The sequence below is a fragment of the Phocoena sinus genome, chromosome 6 (genome assembly GCF_008692025.1).
Source record: "Phocoena sinus isolate mPhoSin1 chromosome 6, mPhoSin1.pri, whole genome shotgun sequence".
In the NCBI taxonomy this organism is placed as follows: domain Eukaryota; kingdom Metazoa; phylum Chordata; class Mammalia; order Artiodactyla; family Phocoenidae; genus Phocoena; species Phocoena sinus.
In genome coordinates this window covers 2350971-2377370 of record NC_045768.1, presented here as the reverse complement: position 1 = coordinate 2377370, position 26400 = coordinate 2350971, and the positions used below count along the sequence as shown (strand labels likewise).

The following is a 26400-nucleotide window of genomic DNA, read 5'->3' as shown; positions in this document are numbered from 1 at the left end:
TGGTAAGACAGCAAGTGACGTAACCCCGAAGCAGCAGCTTCCTCTCCCGCCCTTGCTCATCAGCTACCTGCGGGGGTCTCATCAAGGTAGACACTGGCTCACCCCCGTGCCTGGAATCGCCCCCCACAGAGGGAAGTCTGACACATCTGCCCACTGTCCCATTGCAGCTCAGCCCCACGGGGGAGGTGTCCAGGGCTCTGGGGAGACTGGCTGCCGCGACCTTCCTCGAATACGACACATTCTCTCCAGTAGGTTTGTGGCGATCTATCTGCCCCGCCCCAGCCTCTAGAATGACAGCTAATGTTCAAAAGCTAGGTTTGGGACGGGCCAGAAACCTACTCGCAAGAGCCGCTGGGTAATCGTTTCTGCTCTCGCCTCCCTCCCCCCGCCCCCCGGACTCTGTGCAGTGGGGAGGGGAAGTGGTCCACCTCTGCTTTCAGAAGAGAACTTTGCCAGGCCTCCTTTGAGCCAGGCCATGAGATGTGTCCTCACACAGAGAGGCACTCGGGGCTGGCGTGGGCCTCCCGGGGGAGCTGGCCTCTGAGCACAGCCTGCCCCGAGCATGGACCCCACGGCAGGCTGAAGAGCTGGCTGCCCTGAGCCCAGGGTGAGTCCTGTCCCCGATCCCCCGGCCAGAGTGACCCCTGGGGGCCGGGAGCCTGTGGGAAGTGAGGGACAAGTCGGGTTGGTTCACTTGCTGTTGCCTCATTCAGTGAAATATTTGCTGAGCACCTACTTTGTATCAGGAGTGGGGATCAGAAGGGAGGAAGAAGTTGGGTTTCGTCTGGGGAAGAGACAGGCTTATCCACAGGCACTTATAAAATAATTGGAGATGCAGCGAGAGGGATGCCCTTGGTACAAGAGCTCCAGATGGAGAGTCCCAGATGGCAGACTGGGCGGGGGATCCCAGAAGGCCTCTTGGAGGAGGTGTCCCTTGACTGGAGGCTTGCAGATCAGAGGGGATAACTTGTTGGCAAGATCATGAGCGGAAAACAAAGGTTTATTGAATCGTAAGTTAAGTGGTAACTCCCTTGCTCCTTTGGGAAGGCGCATCACAAACTCCTCGTCCCTCTGCTCTGCTTCCTTGCTGACTGGTGGGGAAAACGTCCACGTGCCTGTGAGCTCTGCACTTTGACCTTCACACTTTGACTGCTGGGACTGGGGAGACCTTGGGCTGAGCTGAGAGCTCTCGGGGCTCCAGGTCCCAGGCGTGGGCCCAGGGAGAGGGCATTCGGTCCCCAGAGCTGGGCATGCCTGTCCGTCAGCTATGCAAAGATTCCCGTTAAGCCAGCATCTCGCCCCCAGGCCCCAGCGTGTGTCCCTGCTTTTACTAAAGGGCTGGGGTGGGTGCGCTTTGTCATGGTGGGACCTTCCAGAAGGGCGGCAGGCAGAGCACAAGGCACTCCCAGGCTGCCTGGGTTTAACTACCAGAAACCACGGGAAGCAGGTGCCCTGTCCTTGGACCAGGACACTGAGGCCGAGAGGGCGGGCCTCATGGTGGCCCCAACTGCCTCTCCCCTCCGGGGGGCCCCGTCGTGGACGTGGCTTCAGCCCCCCACCCCTCTCCCCCACTTCCCTCCTGTGCAGTGAGCATGACGTGGGGGAGGACATCTACGACTGCGTCCCGTGCGAAGATGAAGGGGACGACATTTATGAGGACATCATCAAGGTGGAAGTGCAGCAGCCCATGGTGAGCCCCCGCTGCCCGCCCCGCCCCTCCTTTAAAGCCTCTGCGCAGACCCCACCGTCTGAGCCACGGGCGTGGGGGGGTGGGGAGCTGCACCCGCTCCTTCCTGTGCCGGTCGGCCAGGTCCCTTCTTTCCTATGAAATGTTCTAGGGAGACCCGCTGCCACCCCGCCTCCCCGGACGTGCTGCTCTGGAAGTCTCCTCCGGAGGGCGTGCAGGACCCCGAGTCCTTCCTGCCCAGGGAGCCTTAGATAGTGACGCGGTGCTGGTCTCAGGCAGCCTGCCTCCCTCTGCCCTTAGCCAGCCGTGCGTCTTTCCTGCGCGAGGGTGTTTATTTCCGACGGGCGTCGGCTAATCACATCTGGGATGTTTGTGTGCTGCAGCCCCGTGTGCTGCCCACAGCTGCTGTCCTGGGGCGGGAGGGTTCCTGCCAGGCCAGGACGGGAGACGGGGATCTGGTGGCGTGGGCCACAGCCCTTTCGCACCCCCAGGCTCCTGGGGGCGGTCGCGATGCCAGTTGCCCACTATGGAGGCCTTTGATGCCATTTGCCCTCACCAAAGAAATGGGGGAAATTTCTCTGAAAGCAGGTTTCAGTCTTTTCCCTCGGCGGGGGGGGGGGGGGGGGGGGGGGGGCACCAGCTGGTGGTGGAGAAACAAAAGGGTAGGACACAGCTCCCCACAAGGCCTCTCAAAGAGGCCCTTCCCGCTCTCTGCCGGGAGACATGCCGAGATGCCGGGCAGTGGCTCACAGCCCCAGATGCTGCTTCTAAGAACGGGTTTCTCATTTTGCCCCTCAAGGGTCTGAAGGTGGGTTTCGCTCCCCACAATTACCAGGAATGTCACTCTGGAGAGTCAGCGGTGGGTCTGTGAGCCCAGGTCTGCCCCCGCCCCGGGCAGCCTTATGGTAGGCAGCTCTGCTCTTGGACCTTCCAGGGAAGTGGGCTCAGGGGGCCGGAGGGCTCTGCTTAGCCGTCCCGGCCTGAGAGGCTGGCTGGCCTCCCGCGTCACCAGCAGGCTGAGTGAGATGGGTGCCGCCCGACTCCCCAAGCCCTTTGGAAGCTGGGTGTCCTTGGGTTAGGCGAAGGTATGTGGGTGTAGTGGCCTGTGTGTTTGTCTGGGGGGATCCCCTGCCCCCTGGCTGTACAAGCTCCCACGAGACCCCGTCTGCACCTGGCTTGCAGAAGCCCACCCTGGAGTGGGCGCTCCCCAGAGGCCGCTGCTGTCCCTGGTGCTGAAAGCACTTGACAGGACCCGGGGCGTTTGCAGGACCTGCGGGGCTGGGGGAGATGCCCGCCTGTGTCCTGGGGACAAACCAGCGTCCCACCTGCTCAGCGATGCGTAGCGTCCCAAGTCTCGGCGCTGGGCTCACGAGCTGTCATGTCCATCCAGGCAGGGCGGGCCTCCTGCCACCCGCCAGGTCCTCTGAGATAAAACAGCTGGGTTTATTTCCTCCCCTGTCATGTCTGGAGCTATCTGAACGGTCTAAGTGGAAAGTATTGGGAATAGTGATGTTTCTAAAGGAAGCTACAGCCGGGAGATGGCAGGTGCCACTCTCAGAGCCCGGCCATGGGGAAGCTGCCATGTGTTCAGTCCTGGTGCTGTCCCCACCGCCCCGCCAGGCTGCCGTGCGGGCGGGCAGAGGGTGTGATGTGACGTCTGGGGCCGCTGGCTAATGGGGGTGAGCTCCCTGACTTCCCCAAGCTCGGCTTGAATAAGCATAAGCACCGCTAACTGGTTCTCTGCCCTGTTTGTTTCTCCATGCTTTCAGATTAGATACATGCAGGTAAGTGGCAGGTGGAGGGGAGGCCCGGGGCCAGTTCTGCCAGCACCGTCTTCCTCTGACTTCCGGGAGGAACTCGGGACCCTGTCCCCACGGAGACGCTGTTGGCCACCACATTCTTATACAGTTTTAGGGGAACTGTGGACCCTCAACACTGAACTCCCAGGCTGAGCGGGGCTTCGGGCTTTGGGAAGGGGCCTGGGGGGCCTGGGTGATGTGCCCGCCTGGCAGGTTACTTTGGAGAACTGTGGCCCCGGCAAAGCCACGCGGGGCCCTGGGGCATTTCTTGGAGGAGGGGGAGGATGACGTCAGGGCAGGTATGAGTCCAGATGGCGCGTCCCACGTCCCAGCACTGTTTCCCCGGAGCCTTGCGTGCTCGGTCAGCCTGAAAGGACTTAAGGAGAGTGTCTGGACCGTCCACAGAACCTCCGACAGTCAGCCCACCTGCTGCCTCTTCCCCGGCCCCTGTGGCCACAGTCTCTTGGTCAGTACCACCCCAGAGGTGGGGCAGGCCCTGCCTCAGAGGCGTATCCTCAGTGACCCCTGCCAACGGGCTGTTAGCTCGGAACCTGGTCCGAGGCAGTGGACATTTGGAAAGTCCAGCCCTGTGGGGAATTGGCTTCTTTCTCTGCGGCGGTAGCAGGCTGAAGCTGGGAGGGTGGGTCAGCTGGTGGACACGTGTCCTCAGGGAGCTGGTCAGACCCTCTCTCCGTGCACATAGTCGGCGCTTTACGCGTGTGACGCCTGCTGTATCTGCTGGAGGGGGTGACCAGTCTGGTGGAGACAGATTCAGAAGCCTCTGTCCCATCTCCGCGCTGTCGTCAGTTCTCAGGGTCACACCACATCCCCTCCCCTGTGCCTCAGCCTGCCCGTCTGCAGAAAGGAGGGGAAGGGCCTTTTGTCTCCCACGCGGCCCCCTTCACACTCAGTGACCCCACGGCCGAGCCCGGGCGGGCGGCAGGTGGAGGGCATGGCGGGGTCCTGGCTGACCTCCTGTGCCCCCTCTAGAAAATGGGCATGACGGAGGACGACAAGAGAAGCTGCTGTCTGCTGGAGATCCAGGAGACGGAAGCCAAGTACTACCGGACCCTGGAGGACATCGAGAAGGTGGGCGTGGCCGCCGGGTCCACCCAGGACCCCTGCCACCGGGCAGGGACTCCGGGCAGTGGTGACGGAGGCGGGGCTCAGGGGCCCTCTCGGTTTTGCACCCTCCAAAAAGGAGGTCGCCCTCACCTTTCCTCTGCCCTCTGCCCTCTGCCCTCTGCCCTCTGCCCCCACACAAGCTGTGGGCTCCACTCAGGCCAGCTTCCTCGTCAGCTGCCACCCTTGGCCCCGGCCCCACCTCCCACCCTTTGGCCTCAGCTCGGACCCTGGACTGTTCCTGAGCTTGTTTCGGAGGCTTCTTCCAGCCTAAACTGGGCATCGTTATGGCTTCTGCTCTGGAATGCGCCGAGCTAGGCTCTTTATGTTTTTATCCTCACCCAGAGCTAGACGCCTTCTGTATACACTCTCCCCCAGGTCAGGCGCTGAGTGAGCTCTTGGTGTATCCCTCCTCCCTGGGGTGCTGTCTGCACTCAGCCTCCCCCCACCCGCCTGTAAGCTGCGATAACAGCAGTACCACCCACGGTGGGCATCCTGCATCTGGGACGCAGTTGGGCCCAGTGACGTGATTCTCTGGAGCTCCTGTGGCGGCCTGTGTGCTCCCCCGAATGGCTGGTCAGCGCTGTCTCCCTGCCGGCCTGCCCAGCTCCTGGAGAACCACGGATGGGCCTTCTCCTGCCATCTGCCCTGGCCTCCTGTGGTCACTGGCGCGGTGCCGTTTCCCTGTCACTTGGGCATCCTCATTGCCAGCTGCCAGTGCACGCTGGCGTGAAAGGACCAACACGGTTTTTGAGATGGACCCTTCCTGGCCAGTCTTTCATTGCAGAGTAGGGCCAAGTGTAGCCGTAATGGGGTGGCCTAAGTAGGTCCCCACTGTTTAGGGCACTGTGGAGCCTCCAGCCAGGAGTCGTGAGATGCCCCTTGGCCCCAGGTCTGGCCCAGGCTTCTGACCTTTCCCCTCCTCCCGCCCCACTCAACCCTTGTGTGTCCGCCCCTTAGCTTCTCCCCGACCACCAGCTTTTCTGCAGACACATGGTCCCAGCTGCCCACTCCTTCGAGTCCCAGCTCCCGGGTCGGCTCCTTCCAGGGCCCTGCAGGCTTCACGTAGCCCAAGTTTCGTCGCAGAAAACCGGCGGGCCGCTGTGGCCCGTCTCCACCCCCGCAGTGTGGGCTTTGGGGCGGGTGCTGCCCGTCTACGGGCGCAGCACACGTCGGGGGTTGAGCTGGGCGCGTGGCCAGCCGGGCCGTGCATGTGCTGCGTGTTCTCGGGGACGATCGTGTTTGCAATCCTCCCCTAACCGTGTTGCCGTCCCCGTGTCAGGTGAGGAAACCGAGTCACACAGTGGCCGGTGCCGGCACGGCACAGGGAGAAGTGCTTGGGTGCGTCCAGCAGGCACTAGTGCTTGTTCGTTTGGACAGGTCTCTCTTGCTGCACACAGCGGCCAAGGAGAGGGCGAGGGGACCAGGACCCTGTGGGAGAAGGGGCAGGGAGAGGGGAGGGTGGCTGGTCGTTCCCCGTGGGGGCCTCCAGGAGGCCGGGGGCAGAAGCACCCCTGCCACTGTGGCGCTTGCGGGGCCGGAGCGGGCCTCTTGATGACAGGTTTGGGGGTGCACTCATGGGTGTAGGCTCAGGAGTGGGTGTCGGGTGGGAATCACGGCATTTCTCGGTCCTCAGGCTCTCCCTTGGGTGGTGCCTCTCGCCTCCCGGGAGGACCCCACTTGCTCAAGTATCTCAAACAGCAGAGCCCACCCTGGCTGGCCTTAGGGTGGAAGAAGTCCAGCGCCACGTGCAAGGGGCCCTCTGTGGAGCTTTGCCCACCTGGCGGGTCCTCAGGCCTGACCCCCACGCGGTCCCACACTTCCCGCGCAGGTCTCCCCCTCTCCAGTAAGCGTGGAGCACCCCCGTGTGCTGGGTGAGCGGCCGCCCCGCAGGACCCTTGATGGGGGAACGGGGGCGCTGCCTGCAGTCGCCTGTTTTTCTCTGAGGCCGTCAGAGCCCCTCCGACCGGCGACTGTGGCCTCGAAGGTGACTGGCGTCCTTCAGGCGCTGATGGGCTTCTCTCTTCCAGAACTACGTGACCCCTCTCAGGCTGGTGCTGAGCCCGGCGGACATGGCGGCCATCTTCATCAACCTGGAGGTAAGGGTCCCACCCCTGGCTCACCGTGTGTGGGCTGGAGGTCCTAACCTGCTGGGATGTCAGGCGGGCTCCCACCTGACCGTCCCCAGGGCTTGCATGGTTGATCCTGGCTAAAGGGTGTTTTCGTGGCTGACAGATGGGGGGCGGTGAGCAGGCCCCCATTTCTCGGGGACTTGGGTTTTAGGAGACAGAGGACAGTTTCTGGGAGCTTCCCTGCCCAATGCGGTGCTGGCGGGTGTGCCCGCGACGCACACGCCCTGGAGGAAGCACCAGGTTTTGTCATCAGTGCAGGGAAGTGTGTCCCCTCCCCCTCTCTGAGCAAACAGAGCGCCCTCACTGCTCCGCGGGGTCTGAACACGGACACCAGAGGGCCATCCCGCGTGGGGAGGCTCACCTCGATGTGGTCAGCAGAGCCGGGGCCGGAAGCTGCGTGTGGGTGGGCTTCGTCGGGGAGCACTGGCCCTACTCTTCCTCGGGGTGCCGACGGCTTGAGGGGTGGGCGCTGGGCACCTCCTGGGTGAGGCTGACGCAGACCCCGGAGCTTCGCAGCCCCTGCGCGCCCCTCCCCCCCCCCCCCCCCGACCCAGAGTTCATCCTGCCGTGAGCACTGGCACACGTGGCCACAGAAGGACTGGAAACCTGGATGGGAGATGGTGCTGCCTGCTCTGAAGTGTGGACACACTTCCCCAGGGCCGAGGCCCCCCTTCCACAGTGGAGAGACTTCACCCGTCAGGGCGCCTGAGCCCCTGCACTCCCGCACACAGCGGGCGGGTCGCGAGGATGCTGGCTGGGGCCGGGCACCGTGTGTCTGGACAGGCGGGTGCAGACTCTGGACGGCTGTGGCACCTTCTAGTGAACGGCAGCCAGTGTGTATGTGAGGAAGTACGCCCAGCGCCCGGCCGCTCACGTGGACGTCCTTCCATCGGAACGGCAGCCGGGAAGGAGGGTGATCACAGAGCCCGCGTGCCCCCCAGCCTGCTGTGCCCGTTCATGCGTGGTTGCTTTTTGTCCCAGGACCTAATTAAGGTGCATCACAGCTTCCTGAGAGCCATCGACGTGTCCATGATGGCGGGGGGCAGCACGCTGGCCAAGGTCTTCCTGGACTTCAAGGAAAGGTGAGTGGCCGGGGCCTCTGGGGCGTCCGGGCGCCTCTCCGGTTCCATCGTGGGGACGGGGCGGAGCTGGTGGGTGAGTTTACCCAGGTTACCGCTGCGTGGTGCTGAGGCGGGGGTCGGGGCTCCCCCACTCACCCTGTCCTCACTTGTCAACTGAGAAAACTGCCTGTCCTCCCTGCCGTCACAGCCTGCGTGGGAGGGGCCTCTTGGGGGCTCCAGCCGCCCCCTCTGCCTCTATTCTTGGGGGTCGTGGTGGCTGAAGGACACGCGTGCCATCACGACGCCCCTGCCGTGCAGCAGACACCACGGGAATCGGGCACCGGGAGAGTCTGCCCCTGAGTTCTGTGCCTGGGGGGAGGGGACCTGTGGCACCTGCTGCTACAACTGCACGCACCCCCGCCTGTGCCAGCCTGAGTGAGGGGCTTCAGGGGCTGCAGGGAGCCGTGGCTGAGAGCCCAGGCTCTGGGTCCCCAGGGCTGAGGCCATGCCGCTGCTTCTACACGACACCACAGCCCGACTTCTTTATCTGTCGGTCAGGGGCCACAATGGCGTCTGTGCCACTTGGTGCCCTGAGGGTGAGCAGAGGCCAGGCCGGCGCTGCCGACATGCTGGTCCGCACCCAGCGAAGGCTGCGGTGACCAGGCAGGTGTAGGGGCCGGACCTGGGCAGCCGGGCGGGGGTGCGGACGGCAGCCCTGGACACGGTTGCGTGGCCGTCTTGGCATAAACTGGCTTCAGCCCTGAACGTGGGGAGACGTGGTTCCGGGACCGAGAAGCGCAGAGCCCTGGATCTCCCAGTGGTGCCCTGGTCCTGTGCGAGTCTCCGCAGCTTCGGGGCAAGTGTCCATGGAGCCCGAGGGGGTATAGATGCTCTTGTCGGGATCCGAGGCAGCCCTTCTCCTCCAGGCCCCTCCCAGGTGGTTAGGCTGAGTCTAGACGCAGAGAGGGCGCCGGCCTCCACCCCGCCAGCAAGTCACCTGTGATAATCACGCCCGTTCGTGGGGTCCCTGATCCAGAATCAAGACTATCAATGGGAGAGAGTGACGGCTCATTAGGGATCAACGCAGGGACCTTGTTTTAAAAGAAATTACACTGCTCTTACGTGGCCCCTGTGAATCTATTTGATGGCTTGCTTTAAGCGCCTCTGTCGGTCACCCCAGTTGATGGAGGGGGTACGGAGGCAGCCTTCTGTTCTCTAGAACGTCCTGCTGGAGCCTGCCGGGGGGATTGGGATTCTGGAAGCTTCCAACTAGGTGTGAGGGGGCAGCTGTCAGGATGGCTCTGCCGTCCCAGCGGAGAGCCCGGGCCCCTGCTTCTTCCCCTTGCGCCTTGGCAGCTGGCGCTTCAAGACGGGATGCTGACGAGGACGAAGCCAGGTGACGTGGAGGGCTCGCAGGATGCCAGCACTGCAGGGTCCTGGGAGATGGTGGCTTTTAGCCACTGAAATCTCAAGAGATGCATCGTTAGATGTGCCCGGCGTTCCGTCCCTCGTAGGATCTTTGGACAAAAGGAGCCTGAAGGCTCTGTCTTCGTGGTGCCTCTGCCTGGGAGCCTGTTAAAAATACCGACTCCTGGGGCTTCCCTGGTGGCGCAGTGGTTAAGAATCCGCCTGCCAATGCAGGGGACACGGGTTCAAGCCCTGGTCTGGGAACTAGATCCCACATGCCGCGGAGCAACTAAGCCCGTGTGCCACAACTACTGAGCCTGCGCTCTGGAGCCTGTGTGCCACAACTCCTGAAGCCCGTGCGCCTAGAGCCCGTGCTCCGCGACAAGAGAAGCCACCGCAATGAGAAGCCTGTGCACCGCACGAAGAGAAGCCCCCGCTCGCCGCAACTAGAGAAAGCCCGCGCGCAGCAATAAAGACCCAACACAGCCAAAAAAAAAAAAAAAACCCGATTCCTGGGGTCTGATGAGGGGTCCTGGGAGCTGTAGAAGGCACCACAGGGGCCAGTGGGGACCCTGGGTCCACGTCGCCCTCATCTGCAGGAGGGTCCCCTGCATCGCCCGTCAGGTGACTCTCAGCTCCTCTCACAACCGTGTCTGCACAGGCAGCTGCGTTCCCAGGCACCTTCACCTAGGATCGCCTGAACGTGCCTCCCCCAGGTGCCCTGTAGCTCCAGGCAAGGAGCCGTGGCCTCCTGAACGGGCAAGGGTCCTCAAGCCTGCTTTCTGAGGGGCCACGAGTCGGGGGACTCCCGGGAGCCATGAGGGAGCAGGCAGTGCCCATGTACAGGTGGCAGACGCAGCCAGAGGAGAGCAGACGAGGTTTCTCCAGGCACCAGCAGGTGTAGGCATGCTGGCCGGCCCGGGCAAGGGGGTGGGGATCAGGTCTGGGGGTCAGGCCGGCTCCCTAACCCCCCCTCTGCCCCCAACAAGGTTTTCGTCTCACCTGGCTACAAGCCACCATGCTAGGTGGGCCCATGGCGCCCCGCTGCTGGACTTGAGCTGACTGTCAGACCTGACCCCCGCCCAGGTGACGGGCACGGCAGACACTTCTCAGCACCTCGTTAGTGCTGCACCTCGGCTGGGGGTCGGACGGGCACTGAGGCCCAGTAACCCAGCTCTAGGCCGCGTGGCTGAGGTACAGATGGATGACCTGTCCTCTCCTGGGACCCTCCACGTCCCCAGCGCAAGGGCTTTGCTGCCTGGCCTGTCCCCGTGGTCCAGTTTGCCTGTGAACAAGACCTCGCGCCATCCTCTACACACAGCCTCTGGCTGGCCTGCTCCCGGGCCTCCTTTCCTCTGGGAATGACGGACGTTTCCGCCTCGGAGAATTGCAGTGAGCAGAATACATCCTGGCACCGAGAGCTCTGCAGATGGTCACCCGCCCAGCGAGGCATCGGGGGTCCAGGCACTTTTCTTGCGGTCCCTTTGGGGGAGGGGCTGGCTGCATTTCACCAGACCTCATTTGCCAAATCACTGTTCATCCCAGCGTCCGCCTTTTCTGGCAAGTCCCTTCTTATTTCTGAGTCAGCCCCTAAGGCCCTGATGGTCGCTGGCTTACCGATTCTGCAAGCATTATGGAGTGCCTGCTGTGTACGGCTGCAGAGCTCTGGGCCAAGGACATCGTGGTGAGCGAAGCAGGCTCAGCTCTCCCTGGGAAACGAGTCCACAGACAAGAGACTTACCGGGGGCTGTGACAGTGCCTGAGAGCACAGGGAAGGGGAGGGGGATGTGGGGAAGGGACTTGTAGCACAGGCTGGGGCCCCCTGAGGACCTGGGGGAGAGGGGATCAGCCCTGAAGCCACGTGGGGAGTAGAAGCTGCAGGAGAGCCAGGAGCTCTGACTGTTTGGGGAACCGGCAGAGGCCAGAGGAGCGGGACCGAGGGGGCGAAGGGGAGGTTCTCCAAGGAGCAGTTATAGGTTCTGCAGGATCTGGTGGGCGAAGATAGGGATTCATAATTTTTTTTTCTTTTTTTGCGGTACGCGGTCCTCTCACTGCTGTGGCCTCTCCCGCTGCGGAGCGCAGGCTCAGCGGCCATGGCTCACGGGCCCAGCCGCTCCGCGGCACGTGGGATCTTCCCGGACCGGGGCACGAACCCGCGTCCCCTGCATCGGCAGGCGGACTCTCAACCGCTGCGCCACCAGAGAAGCCCCATAGTTTTTTAAATGAGGGCAGGAGAAGCCATTGAGGAATTCAAGGGGCAAGATGCTGGCAGCTCGTCACTGATGAAGGATGGGGTGGCATCCAGGTGTGGTATGAGCAGTGCAGAATGGCAGGGGGCAATCACCTACCTCTTTTTGGAGCTTATTCTCCCATTAATGCAGCCTCGATCCTCAGACAAGCCGGAGGCTCCTGTGAACCTTGCCGTGTGGGCTTAAAGGAGACCACGTCTCCCACACGGAGGGAGCTGGCTCTCGGGCAGGGTTTGCATTGAAGTCACACCTTTTGTATTCATCGCTGGGGCTGACCAAGGTGGGCCTGGAGCCTGACTTCTTGTGGGTCCGTGGTTCGGGCTGGATGGGGCCTGGGGAGCTGGTGGCCCGGTGGTAAGGTGGGAGGACGAGCTCTTAGGAGGGACTGTCTGTGGGGCTTTGCACACGTGCTCTTAGGATTAACGTCGTTCAGAAAGGCAGGTTCCCCATCCCAGGACCCCGTGGGATTTCCGTGAGTGTGGAGAGAGAGGCTCTGGGCAGGTGAGGGCTTCGGCGCTCTGCAGCTTCTCCTTGCTCTTAGGTTAGGTGGACGGCGCTGCCCTCTGGCTGTGATTTCCATTCACGGAAACCAGGGTCTCTGGGGGCCTTTCATCTCAAAGCCCGAGGTCAGGTGGACCTGCACGGAGACAACGCTCTCATACCCCCTAGAGCCCCCGCAGGGGTTCGCGTGGCTGCCCTGTCGGGAGGGCTGCCCTGGGACCATCAGCCGGAGAGCCCTTTGCCTCCCGCCCTGTCCAGAGCTCCTTTCCCAGATGGGGCAGCTCGGGACGGGAGAGGGGTGAGGCCTTGGCCACGCGCGGTCTCAGCTTGTTCCCCTGTCCCAGGTGAACACCTGGGCGCATCACCTGTGTCCTGGGACGTGCTCTGTCCTGTCCCCGGCTGTGTGGGCTGAGACAGAAGTGACGCAGTGAGGAAATCAGGCGTCAGATGTATTTCTGTGAGAGGCATTCAGGCTCCCTTTATGGGGTCGGAGTTGAAATGTCAAGCAGTTAAATAAATCACCTACCCCGGAGCTGGTGGCCAACATCTACCACCTCGTGAAAGAGCAGAAGGTTGACGAAGGTCGCTCAGCTGACAGTCCGGGACACTGGCACGCAGAGTCAGCGGGGACAGGAGTTAGGAATGAGGTGGCCACGTTACATGCAAACCGGTCGATTTCCTCCGTGGCAAGAGCGCTGGAACCTTTGGGTTGCTTCCCCAGCGTGATGGAAATCACGTGTACAGAACAGGGTCACGCAGCTGCATCGGGCCGGGTCGGGGAGACCGCCTTCCCCGGGGCCTCGGGTGGCTGGCGTGCCCAGGCGCTCCGGTGGGACCTTGAACCGTCAAGTCCTCCGCGTGTGCGTTGCCTTACTTCCAAGTTTCTGGGGTTTTTTTTTAAACTTTGGTACATGAAACTGGCTTGCTTTCTCTTCCTTCCTTCCTCCCTCCCTCCCTCCCTTTCTTTCTTTTTGGCTGCATTGGGTCTTCGTTGCTGTGTGCGTGGGCTTTCTCTAGTGGCGGCGAGCGGGGGCTACTCTTTGCTGTGGTGCGCGGGCTTCTCATTGCGGTGGCTTCTCTTGTTGCGGAGCATGGGCTCTAGGGCATGCGGGCTTCAGTAGTTGTGGCACGCAGGCTCAGTAATTGTGGCGCACGGGCTCGGTAGTTGTGGCACACGGGCTTAGTTGCTCCGCGGCATGTGGGATCTTCCCAGACCAGAGCTCAAACCCATGTCCTCTGCATTGGCAGGCGGATTCTTAACGACTGCGCCCCAGGGAAGCCCCTTAATCAACTTTTCTATGAGAATTCTGAATTGAATAGCAGACTCCACTCGGGACTCTGGACCCGGCCATCTGTCCCAAACCCCCAAGGCCCCAGGGAGGGGAGACCTGCCCGGGGGCTCACGTGGCAGAGCCAGGGTGCTGGATGCCCGGCCCAGGTGTGGTCACCGCGGGTCCCTCGGGCCGGGCAGGGAGAGCCTGGGGAGTCCCATAGACCCAGCGGGATGCAGTGTCATCTCCTCCAAAGTGAAGCCAGCAACAGTCCTTGACTGCCTACCCGCAGCGCCTCGCCAGGTACCCCAGGGTGAAGCAGCGTCCGCGGAGGACAGAGAAATGGGCCTGACGTCATCTTCACCCGAGCTTCCCAGAGCTGGGCCGGGAGAGGCCTCCAGACGTTTGCTGACACACAGCGTAACCTGCGTCTGGCAGGGCGTCCCTGGAACGTCATGTGCGGGGCCCGGCCTCCTGGCGTCGCCCTTTATTAGCTGGTGACTCTTAGCAAGTTCATTGAGGCCTTGGTTTCCCCACTGGAGAGTGGGGCTCATCACCCCCACCTCTGTAAGTGGGTTAAAGGGTCGTGACGCTGCGCGTGAACCTCCTGGCCCTGGTGGCTCCCAGAGGTGGTGACTGTTGCAGCCATCCTTATTGTAGCCGACGATGTCACCTGCCTGGTCCTTCTCCAGGGGCCTACTCGGTAGTCGGGTGACAAGATTTTGAAAGATGAGTTTTCAGGCTAGTAACCCAAGGCCCTGAGAGCGCTGGGCCCCAGTGCCGGGGGCTCTGGTCTGTCGGCCCTGGAGGATCGTGGTGGGGAGCAAAGCGGAGGGTGTTAGGAGAGAAGCAGGATGGCAGGCAGGCAGTGGACTCGGGAGGCTGGAAGCGGGGGAGGCGGGGCTGGGTTAGAGGGAGCTCCTTCTCCCCCTCTGCACCCCGCATCTTCCCTGATCCGCGGCCCCTCCCAGTCCCCGCGTCTCCCAGGTGATGGGGGCTGACGTCACCCTGCCCTGAGAGGCCGGTGGCTGGAACCCAGGCACAGACCGTCAGTGCCATGTGGCAGCAACAAGGGCTGGCCCACGGGGTCCCCGCACCTCGAAATGTCAGCTCAGGGGCCGGCCCCCCAGGGCGAGCACAGAGCCAGGCTGGGCCTTGGTGCCCACTGCCTGTGGGCTGCAGCGTGAGTCGCCTGGGGAGGCGGGGGTTCTGTCTGGTTTTGGCCCTTTCCAGGGGTGGGATGGGGGGCTGAGAGCGGCACCCCCAAACCCGGTCCTGACCTGGAACAGAACCACAGAAGAGGGCCTTCTTGGGTTCGGGGAAGGCAGGGTGCCCCTCCCTCCCCACGGCTGGCAGCCCTCCTCCTGGGCAGGGCAGGGAAGGAAAGCAGCCTCATGGAAAGAACAAAACCGTTAAATGTCGCGGGGAGAGAGCTGCTTGCTGCGCTCACAGCCTGACGTGAAAACGGCTCGGGCTCACACCCAGTGTGTGTGTGTGTGTGTGTGTGTGTGTGTGTGTGTGTGTGTGTACCCACCATCCAGGCTCCTGATCTACGGGGAGTACTGCAGCCGCATGGAGCACGCCCAGAACACACTGAGCCAGCTCCTAGCCAGCAGGGAGGACTTCAGACAGAAAGTCGAGGTACTTGGGGCTTCCCGGCCTGGCCTGTCCCTTGCCGTTTCCGAGCTTCCAGCTCCCTGGCCTCTTACCCGTTTCACGGGAAGCTGGGGACGGGGCAGTGATGGGACGTTTTTTGTAGATGGTTTTTTTTCCTTTGCATTTTGTTGGGGTTGAGAGCGGGCAGAGGGAGGTCACCGTCCCAGGCCAGGGCCCAGCCTGGGTGCAGCTGTGGCAGGACCCCCGGACCAGATCCGGCTGAGTGGGGGGCTGTGACTGAGCCCTGACCCTGGCCTATCGGGACCCCATGGGGGCCCCAGGTGACGGACCTCTGCTGGGAGCCTCCCACCCCTGCCGTGTCGTCCCCCCAGAGGCTGGGCTTCCCATGTTGTATCTGGCCGGTCAGACGTTTCCCAGGGTGAGCCCTGGTGCCACGTCCCTTTGCTCCGGCAGTGTTGGGGGTGACTCTCCCCTCGGAGAGGCCCGATGCCCTCGTGTGTCCAGGCAACCAGTGGGGAGCCCCTGGTTCCTGAGGGCGGTGCCCCCGTTAGTGTGAGCTGGCCTCCCCCAGGGTCTCTGGTAGACCCCAGACCAGGCGTCACTCAGAATCCCCCCCATGTGGCCACTGCAGACCCCTGAGGCTATGAGAGGCAGCAGGGCCCCTGCCCGCCTGCTGTGAAGCCCACCCCTCTGCACACGCCTGGTTTGGCGGTGGGGGGGTCTCTGGGAGCCAGACTGGAGGAAGACCAGACACCTGGGCCCCAGTGCGGGGCTTGGGTCTGCCCCCGTCCCCAGGCTGGGGGATGGGAGTGTTGGGGTCCTGTGTACCCGGGCAAGGATGCTCTAAATCCACCTGCTGCTCCCCCGACGCCCAGGAATGCACCCTGAAGGTCCAAGACGGGAAGTTTAAGCTGCAGGACCTGCTGGTGGTCCCCATGCAGAGGGTGCTCAAATACCACCTGCTCCTCAAGGTGAGACTGGCTGGAGTGGGTCAGGGCCCGGCAGCCCCCGGGGTGTGGGGTGGAGCCCACAGACAGGCCAGGGTGACAAATGAACAAGCACATAGAGTAAGGCAGCCTGTGCTTAGCGCCTAAAAACTGCAAAATAAGTGCCGGGAGCTATGCAGTATTTGTACGTATTATGAATATTTGTCAGTTAGTACGCAAGGAAAATTATGATTTAAATCGGTAAGAGAAAAGAAAAGCCGAGAGAGACAGAAAAGCATTCTCAGGCCAGAAGTAAGAGCTCCTGGGGCTCGTCTCTTAAGCCAGTCCCTGAGCTTCCTGGTGGCCACGGAAACAGGAAATCCTTCGGGACAGACAGACCTGCGCGGGAGACAGTGGTTTCTGTGAGGTGCCAGCCAAGGTTCTTTAGTGAATCAGCAGGTCACCTGTTAGCTCGGCCCCTGGCTTTGTGCTGTCTTAATGTTCCCCCCGTTATCCACAAGAGTTGGAGACACCTCGCCTTGAAGCCGTGTGTCCCCTGGAGGAGGACTCGCTGTCTGTCTGCTGGAGTTGGGCGGCTGGACCAGAGCCGGGACGGGGGCGGGGGGGGGGGGGGGTGCTTTGTCCCGAGGGCCTGGCTCTGTCTGCACACCCGGGGCCTGGTGGGGAGCGGGCCCAGGCTGGGACCCCTGAGTGGTCACCCACGCCTCACCACCCCCCCAGGAACTTCTGAGCCATTCCACCGACCGGCCCGAGAGGCAGCAGCTCAAAGAAGCGCTGGAGGCCATGCAGGTGGGTAAACCGAGGCAGGGGAGAGGCCAGGCCAGCCTGGGACTTCATGGACCGTGCTCGCCCTCTTTGACTGGACCTGGGCTCGCTAACAACCTTACCTCAGGGATCGGAGATGTAGATCTTCCTGGGACGGCAAGAGGCAGAGCAGGGGCAGGGCGGTGGATGGGACCCACCAGGGGCAGAGGGGGCGGGTGGAGGGGGCTTCCCTAAGGATTCTCTTCTCTAGCCTCCCCTGGCCCACAGTGACCCCACCCCCACCCCCAGGCCTCCCTTCCTCTCGCTTTCCTGACCGTCTGCCAGACAGTCGCCGGAGTCCAGGCACTGGACCCAGTGCTGGGCCACCTGGCCCTCCCCTGCCTGCTGCCCAGTGTGTGGCATCTGCTTCTGAAATGCCCACTCCACCCAGGCACGGCACCTCTCCCCTCCTCCCTCTGTCCATGGAAGCCCACTTTGCAGCTCAGCCCCTGGAAGGAGAGCCCAGCTCACGTCCCTCCTCCTCTTAGAACCCTTCTGTGGCTCCCCACTGCCTGCTGAGTCAGGCCCAGACCCTCCCCCCGGCACACAGGCCTCCAAAGCTGCGCTGGCTTTGCAGTTGTGTTTACCCCTAATGCCCCACCTTCCAGGCAGGCTTGGCCACGCTCAGGCCCCTGAAGGTGTCCGTTCTTTCCCACCTGTGTGTTGGCTCGGGCCGAACCTGTCCTTGTCACCTGGCAACGTCCTGTGCCTCCTCCATCTTTGCGAAGTGACCTTCCAAGGGGGATCGCCCCCTCTCTGGCATCTGTCCCCCCACTGTTCTACTCGGCCGTCTGTTTCTGGAGCTCCTCTGAGCAGCCTGTCCTCTTTACTCCAAGTCCTGTGTGAACTCTGTGGCCTGTGCCATGGAGGCCCCGGTGGTTGCACGGCTCACCAGGCCCATCTTGTAATGTTCCTGCCTCAGGGTCTCCGATTCTGCCTGGCCAGTGGGCTCCCAGTGTGGACGGGCAGGAGGCACTGGAGGGGAGGCTGGAACCAGCTCTCACCCCCTACCCACCGCCTGGCTCAGGGGCTCCACCCTGGGCTCTGGATGTCTGTCCCACTGGGCCCTCTGGATCGTGGTGGGCAGTGCCCCCTGGCGGCCAGCAGGAGACTGCAGCATGTGGGTAGCCGGGCTGCGCGGTGGGGTCGCCCTTGTTCCGCCGAGACTCTGTAGGGCCAAGAACTGGCTGGTCCAGGTCGACCTGGTTGTTTTCCTTCTACTCTGACCTAGAAGGTGGCCGAGTGACGGGGTAGAAGGAAGCTGTTCTAGGAGGAGGGATTTCCTGGCCCACCAATGGGGCACAGCTTTTCTGCCTCGTTTGTCAAGTGGGGTGACGCTTCTAACCCCTGCGGTCATTTCAAGGGCCAGCCACCTCTGGGGACAGTGGACGGTGCTTTGGAGATGCCCAGCCCTTGCATGGTGCCGTGGGGTTCGTGGCTGAGCCCCTCACGCCCTGCCCAGCGTGGGCCTGCTGACCCGCTCCCCGCCTCTGTTGTGTCCCAGGACCTGGCGATGTACATCAACGAAGTCAAACGGGACAAAGAGACCCTGAAGAAAATCGGCGAGTTTCAGAGTTCCATAGAGAACCTGGTAAGTGCGCTGGCTCCCCAAGAGCGGAGCCAGTCACGGCCATATATGCATGTTTTCAAAAATGACTTTCAGGGCTTCCCTGGTGGCGCAGTGGTTGGGAGTCCGCCTGCCGACGCAGGGGACGCGGGTTCGTGCCCCGGTCCGGGAAGATCCCACATGCCGCGGAGCGGCTGGGCCCGTGAGCCATGGCCGCTGCGCCTGCGCGTCCGGAGCCTGTGCTCCGCAACGGGAGAGGCCGCAACAGTGAGAGGCCCGTGTACCGCAAAAAAAAAAAAAAAGACTTTCACAATCTCAGCATCGAATAAGCGGAAGGGCGACCACACACTCCGTCCGTCCGGGTCATGGAGGCCCGTGCAGCTGTGCTGAGCAGCCGTGCTGAGCGCTCTCCGCCACGAGGGTGGAGCAGCTTCTGGAGCGGAGGCTGACCTTGCACTGCCAGGCTGTGCACCGAGACCAGCCCAGGGGCCCTGTGCACAAAGGTGGCCACTGGCTGAGGGCCCGAGGAGAGGAACGGTATTGACTGCTCTGCTCTGCCCTCCCTCCCTGGCCTGGACCCGGACTCTCTTGGGTCCAGGAGAAGAGTAGGGCGCCCAGGGGAGCATGGAGCTCCTAACGCCCTGGGACCCCCGGCTCACCCACATCTCCTGTCCCCATGAGGGACAACAGAGAGGGTTTGCTCACCCTGCCCAGGAGTTGCCCTTGAGTCCTCCCCTCCCCCTTGACCTCTAGCAGGCAGGGCTGACACCTCATGGGACCTTATCCTCATCCTGGTCCATCAGAGGCTCGGCCTCGGGGCGTTGGGTGAACCACTGTGTCCTGCGGGGCGAGGAGACGGGCCATCCCAGGAAGCAGGCACTTCCCCACCTGTGCCAACCGCTACCAGCCTCTCGCTGATCTGCTGAATGTCTAAACAGGGTTTCTCCGCCTCGGCACTGTTGACACTTGGGGCTGGAGCATTCTCTGTTGTGGGGCCTGTCCTGTGCATTGTGGGATGTCGAGCTGCACCCCTGGACTCTGTCCACTAGATGCTGGTAGCATCCCCACCCTTCAGGGGCCCAAGTCATGGCCACCAGATACAACTCCCGACATCACGAGATGTCCCCTGGGTACAGAATCAGCCCTGGCTGAGGACCACTGGTTTACATGCATTTTCACTCTCTGGTCCCTGAACTTTTAGAGTCCGGGTGAGTGTCTGTCAAAAGCAAATCAGCACAGAAGCTTTTGCAAAGGAAGCCCCGCATGCCCAGGCTGACACCTGGTGCCCATTTGTCTGGTCCTCCCCGACCAGAGTCAGAAGAGCCCAAACAGGACTGTGGTACAGGCACGTGGCGTGAAGACAATCGTAATGTGTCGTCCAGCAGAGGAAAAAGAAGTCACCGAGCAGCATTATGACCCGACCCCATTTTTCTTCTCTTTCGGAGGGCAGAGGAGGTGAAGGACGGCTGTGCCCCAGGCTGTTAGCGGTGGTGTTAGTGCCCGGTGGGGCCTGGGGCTGTTGGTTTTCCCCTCGTTGAGCGTTGGATGTTTTCTGCATGCTCTGCGATGGATGGATGGGCACTACTTTTGTGACAAGAAGCCTTTTTTTTTTTTTAAGTTTTTACATACGACTGATTCTTGCGCATCAAATGAAAAAAGTTAAGCAGCAGGGGAGCAGGTGTGGAGCGCTCCTGTGGGCCGGGCGCCCTGCTCTGCCCAGCCGTGTGGTTTCCTCCGGACCCCGTCCCAGCAGGTGGAGCTGGTACCTTTCTTCCCGCCCTTTGGAGATGAGACACAGAGGCCCTGAGTCACTAAGCAGGTGCTGGTCCCACCCTGGGTGACACCCACGCCGCGCCCTTCGTTTTGCTCTGGCAGGTCCCGGAAAATGCAGAAAACTCTGAAAGAAGATGCTGAGAGCCCCCGTCGTAGCGCCAGGCGGGCTGGCCTGATAGCGTTTTGCGGCATTCTCTCCTTCCTGTTCTGTCCGCGTAGACCGCACAGGGAACGTGCCCAGAGACGTCTCTCTGAATCAGAGCAGAGCAGAGATGCAAACCAGGCAGAAAACGAAATGAAATCCTTGCAAACCAGAGAGGGGGTTCAACTCGAAGGCTCTTCCTGTGGTAGATGAACCACCAGCAGGACCCCCGCGCCCTGCCCGCCCTCTATCTGATAAGCGCTGTTTGTTCTCTGTTTAATTTGGTTTCTCGGGGTCAGGCATCTGGTGCTTCCCACCAGGTTCCCGCTCTGGCTCTATGGTGACAGTGGCCTGCTAACTGACCCACACCATCAGTCGCCCTTTGTTGCCGCAGAGCTGGAGGGAGTCCTCAGCAGGGCCGGGTCTGTGGGGCGCGGAGTCTGCAGGCCCAGTTCCTCCCTTCTGTCCTCAGCACCAGCCGGGATCCAGGGGGGCTCGTCTCACATCGCTCCCGCCTTCGGTTTCTGCGGAAAACGGCCGCCCCAGACGCGTGCCCACCTGCGTTTCTCTTCACGTAGGGAACTTGCTCTGGCACCGGGACTAACGGCCTTGCCCTTTCTTTCCCAGCAAGTGAAACTGGAGGAATTTGGGAGACCAAAGATCGACGGGGAGCTGAAGGTCCGATCCATAGTGAATCACACCAAGCAAGACAGGTGAGTGGAGCGGGCGCCGGGCTGGGTGGCACCCGAGTCAGACACGCCGCTCCAGGGCACCCCGCTCCCCGGTGGGCCTGGAAACAGCTTTTCACGTGGACTTGGCTTTGGATTGCGCCTTTTTAATTGCTTCCTTCCTTCCCGGTGAGAGCGACGGCCAGTGGCTGCCGCGCCCATGGGGCTGCCCTGCCTGCGGCCGGCACTGGACAGGCCGGGCTGGGGGACAGCCAGAGGCCCGGCCTGCGAGCGCACGGGCTCCTGGGAGCGGCCGTGTGAGCTGTTTGCCAAAGGACTGGGCGGGAGTGCGGGCAGGCAACGCGAAAGCTCCCGGGGAGCTGGCACGGCCCCAGCTTGTTCAGTCCTCCACGCACACCTGCTGCGTCCAAGGCCTGGGGCCGTGGCCAGGGTCACAGAAGACGTGAGCCCTGCCCCACGCGGCTCCTAATCCCGTGGAGGATGGACGTGTAAATGGGCAGTGACCGGCAGAGGCCAGTGCTGTGGGGAAGGCCAGCGGGGGCAGGGGCGTGGAGGATCCAAGGCTGGGCTGAGGGGTCAGAGTCGGCTGGGTGGGCCAGGCGGGGGGAGGGCTCAGGCTCGGGGGGGGAGCAGCCCTCGCGCTGCCCACCCGGGCACCCACAGCCGTCCCGTGGCCTCGGACCCCGGTGCGTTGGCTGCACTGTCGGGCCCCTGGTGGCCGCGCTGTCGGGCCCCTATGGCCCCGCTGACGGGCCCCTGGTGGCCGCGCTGTTGGGCCCCTGTGGCCGCACTGATGGGCCTCTTGTGGCCGCGCTGTTGGGCCCCTGTGGCCGCGCTGACGGGCCCCTGGTGGCCGCGCTGTCGGGCCAGGTACCTGTTCCTGTTTGACAAGGCGGTCATTGTGTGCAAGAGGAGGGGCGACAGCTACGAGCTGAAGGAGATCATTGAGCTGCTTTTCCACAAGATGACCGACGACCCCATGAACAACAAGGACGTCAAGAAGGTGAGCCCCGGCTTCCTGGTGGTGACGGAGGGGCTTCTAAGGCTGGGCCGCCCGTGCGGGGCAGGCACCGACCCGCCGAGGGAGGAGTTGTGGGGTGGCTAGAGAAAGCATGGTCAGGTGGGCTGGCCTCCACCTGCTCTGTGCTGGGCCCGACACCCCCCGCCCCTGGCCTTTTGTCTGAGTCTTTCCTGGCGGGGGTTGGAGGGGCACGATCCAGATTGCAGCCCCCCAGTGAGGACCCTGAGCTGAGGGGTGTGGCCCGAGGCCGCTGGTGAGAGCCCAGCCTTAGACCTTGGCCGCCTGGTGCATGTGGCCCCCTGCAGCAAGCAGACCCTCCTGCCCCTCCCCTGCCCTCCCGCTTTGGAGGAGGGCACCGGGTGGGCCTTGCTGTGGCTCCTGGGGCTCTGATGTCCAGCCAGTGGGCTGTGGCTGCTGTGGGTGGGGCCATGGCTGCTGGGGGTGGGGCCATGACTGGTGAGGGAGGGGCCATGGCTGCTGGAGGGTGAGGCCATGGCTGCTGGGGGTGGGGCCATGACTGCTAGGGGTGGGGCCATGGCTGGTGAGGGAGGGGCCATGACTGCTAGGGGTGGGGCCATGGCTCCTGGGGTGGGGCCATGGCTCCTGGGGTGGGGCCATGGCTATTGGGGGTGGGGCCATGGCTGCTGGGGTGGGGCCATGGCTGCTGGGGGTGGGGCCGTGGATGCTGGGGGTGGGGCGATGGATGCTGAGTTGGGGCTGCCGTTCTCTCTGGTTCAGTCCTGCTTCTGCACCCAGTGCTTGAGTACCTATGGTGTGCAGCCCTGGGCTGGGTGTGGGTGCCAGGCACCAAAGGGCTAAAAGAGGCTGGACTCCCGAGCTAACAGGTAGAATGCAGGTGCCACCTGGAAGAGCTATTGGGGGTGACCTGCCTAGCCCTGATGTCCAAAACAGGCCACTGGGGCCCCAGAAGCAGTGACCTGAGGCCACCTCCCAGGCTCAGGGCTGAAGACGAAGCCCCCCAAGTTCTGCCCCGGCACCTGCCCCTCTGGGAGGAAGGCCCTTGCCATGGTGGTCCCATCCTGGGGCACTTGGCAGTGGGCAGTGTCCTGGGTTGCGGCACCCACCGCGGGGCTGGGCCAGGCCTCTTGATGATCTCGTCTCCCCTTTTCCTTTCCTCTCCTCGCGCTTCCTAGTCTCACGGGAAAATGGTAAGCCCCTGACGCTCACGTGCTCGCCACCTTCCTCACGGCCGGGCCCGATGCCGGCACTTCCTCCCTGAGCTGGGAGTGGGGTCTGGGGAGCCGGGTGGGCCTGAGCCGGGCTGGGTTCCTGGCGTTCTCCTCCTTCCTCCCCTCAGTGTCTGGATTAAGAGGAGACATGTATTTGTGATAACAGATTTGCCGGCTGCAAAGGGTGTCAAGTGAAACCCCCCCTCCCGCCTGCCCCACCCACTCCCGGTCCCTGGAGGTTAAGGACCTGGGTGGTTTCAGAGCCACTGGGGTTTGGCCTGTTCTCTCTCTGCCGCCCTTTGTCCTCTTTCTTCTTTCCCTCCCTCTTTCCCTCTTTTCCTTTTTCCCTCCACCTTTCCTAACACAGATGGGCTCAGACTTCCCAGACGCTTCTTCCCGGGCCCCTTTAGAAGCCCCGAGTGATAGCCGGGCCTGGTGGTGGCTGAGGGGTGGGAAGGCTGGGCTGACTTCGCAGCAGCTCCCCAGACCCATGACCTCCTCTGCCTTTTTTGGTTTTTTCTGTTGTTCTGATTCAGACCAGTGAGCTTTTCTGGCATCACATTTAGGAAGTGAAAGTGGGCGGGCTGGCGTCCTGGAGGGGGCCCCAGGTGAACGCCTCGACGCGGGTCGTTAGAGGTGACCTGGGCTAAACCAGCAGAGACCTCATTTGAGGTTGCACCTTGGAGGGGGTCGGAGACGGGTCCCAGGACATCTCGTTAGAGGCTGCATACACATACCCACATGTGTGCACGTACAGGCCCGGGCACAGGTGTGCCTGTACATGTGCCCGTGCACCTGTGTGCACCTAGCCGTGCCCGTTGCAAGCGTGTCCCCTGTCTCCTCCCACAGTGGTCCTACGGTTTCTATCTAATTCACCTTCAAGGCAAGCAAGGCTTCCAGTTTTTCTGCAAGACGGAAGACATGAAGAGGAAGTGGACGGAACAGTTTGAGATGGCCATGTGAGTCCGCCGTGGCAGCGGCGCGGGTGGGAGGCCACGTGGATCTTTCTCGGGGAACCCCCCCCCCCCCGGGATGCCAGCCCCTTCCCCCTGCGTGGCAGCCTCACTCTTTAATCTACAGTGGCCAGAGGGCCCTCCCCCTGGGGCCGAGCCTCCCACACTTGACCGGCAGGGCAGCGAGTGGCCAGGAATGGCCATGGTGCCAGATGGACTCACGGTGACCCAGATCCCTGGGCCCTTACAGGCCGGTGGATTGTCACCTTTGGGGAAAAGCCCCAGAGCTGTTTTTCCATGAAATCTAGGAGGAGCCCCAATCAGCCCAACAGAGAAAGGTGATCATGGGGGTGCCTGGCCACATCAGACCTTCAGGCCAGGGTGGCAGGTCCTGGGGGCCTCCGGGCAGGTGCACTCACCTCCCTGGCCTCTTCCTCCTGGTGAGATGCACATGAAGGGAGGGTCCAGGTTCTGGGATTATTGGGAGGATCCAACGGGGTCCTGCGTGGGACACATCAGAATAGATGGCGGCCAGGCGGTGGGCCCCAAGGCTTTCTAGGGGTTGTAATTTTCTCCCCACCGTTCTCATGAAAATTTTCAAGCATTAATCCAAGTTGAAAGAACGTCACGGTAAATGCCCGGCCTGCTCCGTTCACGTCTTGTGCTGTCCTCTGTCGCATGCCGTCCCCCAGCCCTGGTGCCACCTGCTAGCGGGCGTGTTGTAGTGGACTGCAGACACGATTTGTTTAGATCTTTATATCTCAGGCTCGCACACAGTGACACCCTGGGTGCGGTTTGCTGAGTCACGACAAACGCTTGCACCGGCCCACACCCAAGCCCTGTCCAGATACAGCCCTTAACCATCACCCCAGAAGGTTCTCGAAAGCTCCCACTCGGACCCTTCATCCTCCCCGGGGTGTCAGGGCCCCTCGGGTCTGCCCGGGGGTCGGGGCAGATCCTGGCTCTGAGTCCCGGCCTCCTGACTCCCGGCCGCGTTCCGGAGCCCGGCTGGTTTGGCGGCTCCCGTTTCGGGGGGGCTCAGGGAACCTGGAGCCCGCTTTCCCTCCCATCAGGTCAAACATCAAGCCCGACAAAGCCACCGCCAACCAGCACAGCTTCCAGATGTACACGTTTGACAGGACCACCAACTGCAGAGCATGCGGGATGTTCCTCAGGTGAGGCCCTCTCCCGGCCCCCGAGGGAGCCCGCTGCTGCCTCCCTCCTGTGCCCCCATCGCCGCCCAGCACCCCTAGGCCAGCGCCGTGCTGGGCCCCAGGGACCCGGCGAGACATCCCATCGTGTGGGAGGCAGCCGGCCCTCGGACGTTTGGGATCCAGCCGGGAGGGGAGGTGACTGTCCCCGTGGGTGCCCAGGGCCCCCTGTGGGGATGGCAGAGCCAGGCTGCGCATCGGGGCGAGGGTCCTGGGCCCCAGGGCTTTGAGGGGTGATGCCCTGGGGGGGCAGAAGGCAAGGTGGGTCTGGTGGTCCACCTCACCTCCTGCCCCTTCCCCCTCCCACTCTGGCGCAGAGGCACCTTCTACCAGGGTTACCTGTGCACCAAGTGTGGCGTCGGGGCACACAAGGAGTGCCTGGAGGTGACCCCTCCCTGCAAGATCAGTGAGTACCCATCCGCGCCCTCCCCGTGGGGCACGGGCCCTGGGGGCTGGTCCTCAGGGTCCCACGACACACCCCGAGCCGAGGGTCCCGTCATCCCTTGCAGCTGCCGGCTCTGGCAGTGTTCCCACATTCTCCTTTCCTGCCATGGTGACCCCATGGGGCAGGGACCAGATGAGGAAACAGAGGCTCAGAGAGGGGAGGACGCCGGCCCTGGGTCACACTGTGTCAAAAGGCCCAGCCGGAGCGGGAGCGGGGATTCCATGGCAAAGCCCTCTTCCTAACTGCATACTGGCTGGCTTCTCTCGGCCTCTTGGGCACCCCCTGCCGTGCTGCAGTTGTAAGCCTCTAGAATCTCCACCCCGCAGAGGGCACAGAACATTCCTGGCAGTTGCATGGAGCTTTCCGACCGCAGAGGAACACCTCACCCCTGGGTTCCCCCGCCCTGGAGAGGCCCGGCCCTCTTTAGCGACAGCCCTGTTTGTAGATGGTTCACGCGTGTGCACGGCACCTACTGTGCTCCCCTTTGCCTCAGATGGGGGAAGCCTGAGGCTCCTGTCAATCGTCTTGGTTTGGGGGATGAGTTGGGGGAGGGCCCAGCCTAGAGCAGCTGGACGGGCCGCCGGAAAGCCTGAGATGGTTCTGAAAGGTTTCAAAGCCGCCACGGTCAGGGGCTGGCTGAGCTCTGGATCTGGGCATGGGGCACCCGCCAAGCACCACGCTGCTCGCCCTGCTTCATGGGGCCCAGGTGCTCCCACATCCCCGTGAAATGGGGCTGTTTTGCTGACATCCACACTCAGGGGAGCTGTGCTCAGAGCGGGTTAACCACGCTCCAGGTAGACAGGGAAACATGC

General features: G+C 62.8%; 1 protein-coding gene across 3 annotated transcripts in view; it reads left to right on the top strand.

The window, feature by feature from the left end:
- Window positions 1-26400, top strand: part of VAV2 (vav guanine nucleotide exchange factor 2) — a 178783-nt gene that overhangs the window by 132621 nt on the left and 19762 nt on the right. For all 3 annotated transcript variants that reach the window (XM_032634005.1, XM_032634004.1, XM_032634006.1), the window contains exons 5-17: window positions 1588-1690; window positions 4477-4575; window positions 6639-6707; window positions 7722-7822; window positions 14771-14870; window positions 15722-15817; window positions 16514-16582; window positions 18102-18188; window positions 20707-20792; window positions 21639-21771; window positions 23829-23938; window positions 25006-25107; window positions 25461-25549. In XM_032634005.1, coding sequence (XP_032489896.1) covers window positions 1588-1690; window positions 4477-4575; window positions 6639-6707; window positions 7722-7822; window positions 14771-14870; window positions 15722-15817; window positions 16514-16582; window positions 18102-18188; window positions 20707-20792; window positions 21639-21771; window positions 23829-23938; window positions 25006-25107; window positions 25461-25549 — 1244 coding nt within the window. The remainder of the gene's footprint in view (window positions 1-1587; window positions 1691-4476; window positions 4576-6638; window positions 6708-7721; window positions 7823-14770; window positions 14871-15721; window positions 15818-16513; window positions 16583-18101; window positions 18189-20706; window positions 20793-21638; window positions 21772-23828; window positions 23939-25005; window positions 25108-25460; window positions 25550-26400) is intronic.